The sequence below is a fragment of the Heptranchias perlo genome, chromosome 3, assembly GCF_035084215.1.
Source record: "Heptranchias perlo isolate sHepPer1 chromosome 3, sHepPer1.hap1, whole genome shotgun sequence".
In the NCBI taxonomy this organism is placed as follows: domain Eukaryota; kingdom Metazoa; phylum Chordata; class Chondrichthyes; order Hexanchiformes; family Hexanchidae; genus Heptranchias; species Heptranchias perlo.
Genome location: NC_090327.1, coordinates 87,747,538 through 87,756,793, shown reverse-complemented (window position 1 = coordinate 87,756,793; position 9,256 = coordinate 87,747,538). Strand labels below are relative to the sequence as shown.

The 9,256-nt window shown below is 40.5% G+C and overlaps 1 protein-coding gene across 4 annotated transcripts in view; it reads left to right on the top strand.

Annotated features, from left to right (window-relative positions):
- The first annotated feature begins 727 nt into the window (after positions 1–727).
- The window catches only part of sybu (syntabulin (syntaxin-interacting)), a 66,927-nt gene continuing 58,398 nt past the window's right edge, over positions 728–9,256 (top strand). For 3 of the 4 annotated variants that reach the window (XM_067980759.1, XM_067980756.1, XM_067980749.1), the window contains exons 1-3: positions 728–774; positions 1,398–1,593; positions 8,988–9,185. In XM_067980759.1, the coding sequence (XP_067836860.1) occupies positions 748–774; positions 1,398–1,593; positions 8,988–9,185 (421 nt within the window). In that variant the 5' untranslated portion in view covers positions 728–747. Of the gene's footprint in view, positions 775–1,114; positions 1,281–1,397; positions 1,594–8,987; positions 9,186–9,256 lie in introns of those variants that run through there. The other variant, XM_067980758.1, reaches the window with a different exon arrangement.

Here is a 9,256-nt window from a genome sequence, read left to right as displayed (position 1 = left end):
AGAAACTTCTTTACCCAGAGAGTGGTTAGAATGTGGAACTTGCTACCACAAGGAGTAGTTGAGGCAACTAGCATAGATGCATTTAAGGGGAAGCTAGATAAATAAATGAGGGAGAAAGGAGTAGAAGGATATGCTCATAGGGTTAGATGAAGTAGGGAGGAGGCTCGTGTGGAGCATAAACACCGGCATGGACCTGTTGGGCCGAATGGCCAATTTCTGTACTGTACATTCAATGTAATTCCATGTAAAAATGGATCAAATGAGTAACATGCCAACAGATGGAGGCACAGCTTAATTCTGTGCCTTCCAGTTATATTCCGTTGCTATGAGAAACTGAAAACATCTAAATGTAGACATTTGGAACATAAAACAATTTCAGTTTTTTTTTTAAGTGCAGCAGCCAAAAACAAATGTTATCTACTTGGGTTAAACAGAAAATTGGCTGAATCTGAGGGCATTGGACCTGAATGTGGGTGTGCTTGACCCGAATGTGGGCGAGTTTGACATGAATATGAGTGAATTTGACCTACTGGGCGTGACTCTGACCCGAACGTGGGTCATTCTGACAAGAATACGGGCGAGTTTGTTCTGAAGTTAATTGAGTTTTGCCAGATTTCAGTGACATTTATGTGCCAGTCCAACCCTGCAGCCGCGGTGCCACGTGTGCTGTCACCGTCGCAGCAACACGCATGCGCCTAATGTATCTCTTTTCCTTCCAAATGACAGGTTCGAGGAGGAGGGAGCGGGATGGGACCGTTCAATGAATACCATAAGGTAACATGGACCCTATAGAGTGTTTGGGCTTATTGATTGCAAACTGGGGTTAAATTCTATGCAAAAAAAAAAGGTGATTGGACAGTGCTGGTCGTTTGATATCTGATAGTGTCGGGCGATTGTTGCATTTTTTTGTTGGGCTAACTCATGATATTAAATATCAAAGCGCTGGTGAGAACGTTACTTTAAATGTCATTTAGTGGAACAGATGACCCGTTTTGGCAGCAATCTGGTTGCGTGTTGGGTTGCGCAACGAGTGAGGTCATTAAACAGCGGCTTCTCTTCAGGGTTTGCGATGCAATCGTAAAGGGAGGGAGAGCGGGGAGGGGAAAAACATTGGTATTCAGGACGGCAGCGAGCAAAACTATTGGTGTTGCTCTTTGGGCTATGCGCAGAATTGAACCTTTCCGATATCGCAATGTCTGATATTGAGACCGACTGCAGCAGACACTGCTGCAAATATACGTAGCTGACACTTAAATGCAAGCGCCGCCGGAATGGAGCAGGTATTTTCTTCTTAATTTTTAAAGACTGTTTGTTTTTGTTCGGGGGGGGGGGTTGGTGGGATGGTTTGGTTAGACACTGGGTGTAAATCAATAACCGACACGCTTTCTGTTGGGTAGGATCAGAAGGTGCGAGAGAAGCGAAGTCCACGCAGTCGCATCCCGAGACTAGTTCTCCGCCCTTACTCCCACATCCAGAAAGGATCGCCTTCTTCTGAATCCCCCTTATCCGAGGAAGAGAGCCGCGAATACGACCTGAGCTCTGGGCAGTCACTGAGATCCACCACCACTGCCAGCAGCATTAGTTTCTGTTCAGGTACCTCTGATGACGAAGGATTATTAATTTTCTATGCAAGATTTATATTTCCAATATACGTGCTCTTCCACGCGTGTTCATCGCAAATGACAGGTAAAATAGGTCCCAAATAAACAAATGACTATCATTTGTTTATATTTGGTGTAAGACTTTCCCCAGTTATCGTTATGTGGCTGTGCTGTGGTCCCTTTAGTTCATGGGACCACCGTCAAGGTCAAGACACAGTGGTTTCAGATAAAATGTTGGGACTGCTACGAAAAAGGGAGGAATATAGATGCAAAACGCTAAAGGTTTCGATTCCAGTTTTAACAGCTTGAGACAGTGGAGTGTTTTTTCCCCCTAACCTTAAGGTGTTATTTGGCTGGTATCCACAATAAATTTAAATGGGTTCTGTATTCACGAAATTATTTGGCAAACTTTTTTTTGTTTCTTCACATTGTCGTTCCAAGTAGCAGCTGATCTGGCTTTGTGAATTTAAAAAAATGGCAAACCACTTTTTCAGTATGAAGACAGCCATTTTTATTAAAAAGTTCAAATAATGTATGCTGTTGTGGAGATAAATTTATCTGAGACCTGTGAGGATAGATTCTGAATACCATTTTACTCTGGCTTTAAATTTTCATATTTTATTCAGGTGTGGGGACTGAGACTGCTTTCTTGCTCAAATCAATCATCAGTCAAAGGGCTGCAAACTACATTTTTAGGGTGTCTTGGTGAAATTATGGAACTATAATTTTACCAATTATCTCCAAATATTGATATGCAATAATATGGTTGAAGTGATGCCACTTAATAGCATAAGAAAATAATTTCATCTTAAAATTGGCAGGTTGGTGAAGTTACTCATGCAATACCAAAAAGTAAAATATTTGTACTGTGCCAATATTTTAATTTCAACTGAATCATTTTCCTACTAGGGAAAACATGCATTATAACTAGAAGCATTTTTGAACTGGATTTTATGAATGGGTTCAGTTTTAGCAATGACATAATTCCAGAACTAATGATAGGTGGGTAATGTTTAACTGTTCACAGCCATGTTGTGCAATTAATTAAGGTGGTGCTGCCACAATTGTACACCATGCATTGTATAATATATTAAACAAGTAGCGAATGATAGCTGTAGGCATTAGAATTGGGACAGTTTAATAGTGTGTAGTTTTTAAAAAAAATATTACTAGTGAAATTTGAATTTAAAATATTAAGGAATGTGGGAATACCCTTATTTTGCTGATATGATAAATGTTAAGTAGCATGACCTTCTGTGCTACTTAGGTGGATGACGCACAATTCCAAAATGTGATATGCTCAATATCTGAGGTAATTGGATCTCAGTAGCATCTATCATTTGCATGACCTCTGAGGTCAAAAAGCAATAGGAAAGAAATTTCCCCACACAACATGCCATTCCCCATTTAAGAGTCTGTGAGGGCCCTACTTCCAAGCCTAAGGCAGTGGCAATCTTGAACTGCTGATTGGAGGTTTAGCTACTGATTGCTCCCTTTCCCCACCCTCTCACACCTACCTCCATTCTTCTGTGTGGGAAAAAACTCATCCTGTTGACAGCTAAGATATGAAACTTGTCATGGGTGAAAACTCAGGGTGAGCTCACATTTACCTACAACATGAGTAGGATATTAACAGTAAACCCGTGCATCCATCCTGCTCATTTTTATTTACTGATTTTCCATTTCTAGTGTCTGTTTTACAAGATCTTCTAGCAGTAGCTCAGGTTGGATTATTCACTAATCAACCATGAAAACTGGAAAACTATGTGAGCTAAATCAACACTACTTGAAAATCATCCACTTCATTAGACAACAGAATCAGAGGCCTGGAAACTGTTTCTGAATATATGTTTAGGTTCCTGTCAACTTTAAGACATTTACAATGGAATGAAAGTCGAACACTTTCTATAGCGGGTGGGTGATTAGCTCCGCCAGGTTCCCGCCAAGTGGTGAAGTTGATCTTTAATCCATGCATACTTTTGGGCGCCAATAATATATCCCCAGAAAATTTTGCATGGGGCCTGAGGCCTACATCTCACCTGAAGTGCTTAGCACTTCCCAATGCAGGCAGCAAGTGCAAAGGTGGCTGGGAGCTGCACATTAAACCCCTAACGTCATTGTAAGTGTAGTGGATGTCCCAAAATGCAGCTGGAGCACCTGAGCTTTTAGAAACTGGTGCTTGTGGGGGTGGGTGGTGGTAGTGGAGCACCATTCCATTTGTTAAATAGATAAATTCAAATATCTTATCCTTATAATGACTCATGATTCCCTTTCCTGTTCTGCGCTATGCCCAGTGCCCTTTCTCCTATGTAGGGAAAGTGCCCCACGCACGTAGACAGCCAGTCCATCATTGGTTATTGGTGCATGCCAGTGGAGTCCTGGCACTCCCAGTACTTCATAGAGCTGTCCTTGGAGAACCAGTAAATTATGCAAATCAGCTGACCTCATTTTATCTGGTGAGGTCATTTGTGCATCAGTAAATGTGACGTTGGTGCTAGAAGCATATTATCAGCCTCTAGATTCAGAATTTTTTGAAATTAGGATATTGTTCAAGATTATTTGACAAATACTGTAAATATGCAAGTTAGTTTAATAATTAAGATTGTGCCTCTCGTGAGGAATCAATGCACTGGTTCATTTGTGGTGGATTATTTCTGAAACTAGCAATGCATTTGTTCAGATCGCTGCTTTAGTTCTCTCCATGCCTTGCTCTTTTGTGCATTATCATTCCCCATGAGGTGCCTAGCTCCTGCTGCTTTGTCTGACCATGTTTCTCCCTTGATCTCTGTCACTGACTTTATGCAGCTATGCAGTACTCCAGACATCTACGGCTCATGTTTTTAATCATGTACTTGGGAACCAACCCAGCCTCCACCCCCAAAATAAAAATGTACTTAACATTTTTTAAATAGGCCTTAGTATCGCATGATGAGTAACATAAGCAAGATAACAACAGGACTGTGCTATCTACCAAAACAATGTCCTATTGTATATCCTCTGTTTATTTAACCGTTATTTTAAAGTAACTAACTTAGCAATAATGTTTTCATATAACTGGTTCTAATGTTAAGTGATTTTATAAATAGAGGGCATTGATGGGCAAAATTAAATCAACGGCATTTATTTCTTAAGTAAATCCTTTGTTCTCTTTTTCATTGTAATTCTGCAGCATATTTTGAGAAAATAAAGCTACTACATTGTTAAATTGTAAGAAGAGGGAATTATCTCTGTTCTCTACATGACAAAATCATAAAGCTTTTGTAAACTTCTTCATAATTTTGCTCTCCATAATGTACAGAGATACTTTCTTCCTCCCCCACTGCTCCGGGGAGAAATTCAAATGTCACATTTGGAACATCGGTGAGTTATTCTTGTGTAATGCAGCTTTAATTAATTTGAATCTTGTCCTCTTTTTCTTTAGCCCATTTTGGTGATGTGATGTTATTACTATTAATCTTCATAAAAACATGAGATAATAAAGAAAAAAAGTAATTCAGCGCAACTAATACATCTCATTTACATTCAAGCTGATATTTCCTACCTATCTGGACACCAAGCCTGTGTCCCTCTATCAACTATTGAAAGAGAAATCTACCCACTTCCTTTCTGAACCGAAGTCAGCATTTGCTGCTGTAGATGGTGGTCTATTCTTTAAGCTAACTGTTGAGTGTAAAATGCTTACTCAAATTTCTATTTTACATAGAGTTACATTGAAACTACAGCACAGAAACAGGCCACTCGGCCCAATTTGTCTATGCCAGCATTTACGCTCCACACAAGCCTCCTCCCTCCCTACTTCATCTGACCCTATCAGCATACCCTTCTATTCCTTTCTCCCTCATGTGCTTATCTAGCTTCCCCTTAAATGCATCTGCTATTTGCCTCAACTATTCCCTGTGGTAGTGAGTTCCACATTCTCACCACTCTCTGGGTAAAGAAGTTTCTCCTGAATTCCCTATTGGATTTATTAGTGACTATTTTATATTTATGACCTCTAGTTTTGGACTCCCCCACAAGTGGAAACATTTTCTCTCCGTCTACCCAATCATTATCTTAAAGACCTCTCCGGTCCCCTCAGCCTTCTCTTATCTAGAGAAAAGAGCCCCAGCCTGTTCAGCCTTTCCTGATAAGGATATCCTCTTAGTTCTGGTATCATCCTTGTGAATCTTTTTTGCACCCCCTCCAATGCCTCTATATCCTTTCTATAATATGGAGACCAGAACTGTACACAATAGTCCAAGTGTGGTCTAACCAAGGTTCCATACATTTTAATCTTTTTATTTATATATCTCTTAATCGTATTTTTGGTTCTATACTACAAATTTTATTGCAACCACCATCTTCGTAATCGTTGTGAATTGAAAAACTTTGTTGTTCTCCACTTCTCCCTTAATCTTTTTTTATAATGAGCCTCTCTTTGTAACTTAATGCTTTACAATCCAGTTATCAACCTTGTCATAATCTTTATAGATTAATCAAAGATAACTTTATACAGTTGTCAGAATTGCAATGAGGTATCATCATCAGAGCTCAGATGTCCTAACACAAGCAGTGCTGTGGAAATGAATATACTTTTGAGCATCAGAGTGAGTGCAAAATTTACAATCCAACATTTCTATTTAAGTATCTCTTGAAGATTAAAACACATAAAACTCGTAAACCACTCCTACCAGCAGTAAAACCCAACACAGTATTTACTTGGGGATTTTAAAGTGGAAATTTATTTTCACAGTGGCTCATCCCTATCTTGGGAAGAAAAAACAAGATAGATACAAAATGATTAAAGTACCAAAGCTTCTGCATTATTAACAGTAGTTCAATTTAAATGCTGCTTTTGCACACCAAAGAGACTATCTCAAACAGTACTTTGACATTTCTATTCATGGTGCCATTGAATAAAGAACAAAATTGGTGTTTACTAATTCAAAATGGGTTTTGAACATAAAGCTGCAAATCTAACATCTGAAAATCTTAATGTTCTGAAAATATAGTAATAATGCACCAGTAGATGAATAATTTATTGTCTCTGCACTCATACGCATAGCCTTGCTAACATAGTTCTCCCAGTAGGGTATAGGTTTTCAAACTCGAGTCTATGGACATCAGGGGGTCCCTGGGGACATCAGAATTCTGATTTTTCTGAATTCAACCATGCACATTTTTTTTGTTCAAATATGCCAATAAAGCCAGTTTTCTGCAGTGAATGTGCTGCCTTTTTTGTGAGTAGTTAATTGTCTTTTGGAAGATGGAACAGCGATTCCTAGGAGTTTGTCAATATTTGCAGATGTTCCTAAGATTGTGCTAATATTTCTGGAAATCATCACATAGAATAGTTGGAAAGGTAATGGCCTCGATTTTCACAGGATGGTGGGAAGGATGCGGGGGAGCCCGATTGTGGGTAACGAACCCAGCAAACGTGGAGGCCCTGCCGATCTTAATACAGGGCCTCAATTAAACAAAACTCTGCAGAATCCCGCCCGACACCCGGACTGATTGACTACCTGGCCGACAGGTGGGAACGGGAATTTGCGGCAAGAAGCTGCAGCCGGGGAATTGTGGGAATGGTCCTCAGCAGTTTGGGGGGGGGGGGGGGGGGAACCTCTGACCCCGATCGGGAGGGGTTGGAGGGAAGGCTCTAGCAAAGATTGGGAGAGGGGGAGCCCGGTGCAAGGAAGGCTTCGTTGGAAGGCCAGCAGGAGCTTCTGGCCCACAGGGAAGCCTAAAATAAAACTTTAAAACTTATTTTCTGGGCCTCTTCTGGCCCAGGATCTGGCTCCCAACAAGTTTGCCTGATAGGGGAGCCGACACTGCCTTCCTGCTTAGGCATTAGGTTGAAATTGCAGATCAGGTCCTGATGACAACATTGGACCCGATCTGTATATTTAAAGTAGGACACCGCTTCTTTCCTGCGGGTTAATATCAGGACACGGCTTGAAGGCAGCAGGATCGGAGATGGTAAGTGACTCGCCCTGGTTTAACTGCCCTCCCACCCGTTTCCCGCTAGGTGAGGGTGTTGGGATAACTTCTTCCTTACCCTTTTAACCGATTCGTAAAGCTAGAGACAGTAATATGTCTGAGAATTAACTTCAATTATTCTTTCTTCAAAACATTCATCATTTAACACTCCACACAAAACAGTACACATCAGCCTCACATCTGAAACTATCTATGCAGGGAACTTATAGGAGGAAATCGCGAGAATGGCTTATCCAAGCCTTTTCATGTACCTGGTCTTATTGGTAAAGCAAAAGTTCCTACAGAGTCAAATATTGTAGCTCTTTTTATACCATTTTCTACTTCCTGCTCAATGCAACACAATCTGATATTTATGACCCCCAGTTCTTTGAACAGATTGCTAGATAGGGATGAGGGGCCTAATGTCTTTTCATACCATACTGTTACTTCCTATCATTGCTTTTCCCAAGCGATAGCTTTGTTGTACAAACCTTTTATGTATGCTCTATAGTAACCTATTGCTTTTTTATATTGCAGTAATCTCCTTTCTTATACTCCCCCCTGCTGTGACCAAAAGACTTTTAAAAGCCAATGTGTTTTAATCCTAACAACCCTTTGAGCTTCACATTATCCACCTAGCTTATTTATTTAATAATCTACATGTGCCTATCCTGTTCTGTATAAATGTGAAGGCCTTTAGAGAGGGTGCAGATTTACTAGAATGATTCCAGGGATGAGGGACTTTAGTTACATGTATAGACTGGAGAGGCTGTGGTTGTTCTCCTTGTTCAACCCCAGTCCATCACCGGCATCTCCACATCACAACGTTCTCCTTGGAACAGAGATGGTTGCAAGGAGATTTGATAGAGGTATTCAAAATCATGAAGGTTCTAGGCAGAGTAGATAGAGAGAAACTGTTTCCATTGGCAGAAGGGTTAAGGACCAGAGGACATAGATTTAAGGTGATTGGCAAAAGAATCAAAGGTGACATGAGGAAAAACTTTTTTACACAGTGAGTGGTTAGGATCTGGAATGCACTGCCCAAGAGGGTGGTGGAGGCAGATTCAATCGTGGCCTTCAAAAGGGAACTGGATAAGTACTTGAAAGGAAAAAATTTGCAGGGCAGGGGAAAGGACGGGAGAGTGGGACTAGCTGGACTGGTCTTGCATAGAGCTGGCGTGGACTCGATAGGCCGAATGGCCTCCTTCCTTGCTGTAACCTTCCAAGAAAAACATATCTATATTCTTAGTGGTAGTTAAAATAGGGGCTAACATGTCTTTAAAGTTTACTGTCTTGTTTATCCTCCATTTTAAATACTTCTTGCTATATTCTTCTATAATTTGAGTGTAGAGCTTTGGAAATTGTACTTAACCTACATCCAATATGCTGGAAAAGCATGTCATCGTTTTCTTTTTTGACCTTGTTGAGCAGATGACACAGGATGTCCCAGCAGCCAGTCGGTGTCCCCAGTTAAATCTCCGTCCAAGTCAGCCAATAGTCTGTTAACATTTCCTACAGTGAATGAGGAGGAAGAAAGTGGAAGGAAATTGAATTCTGGAACTGTAACTGAGTGGAACATTCAGCACATCAGACACAAGAGGGAGCAAAAGTCATGTCTGGTGCAGCCAGGTAAGGAACTATTATTTAAATTAGTTGATAAGATATATCCTATTGTTATTTAAATGTTAACAGTTGGGTTG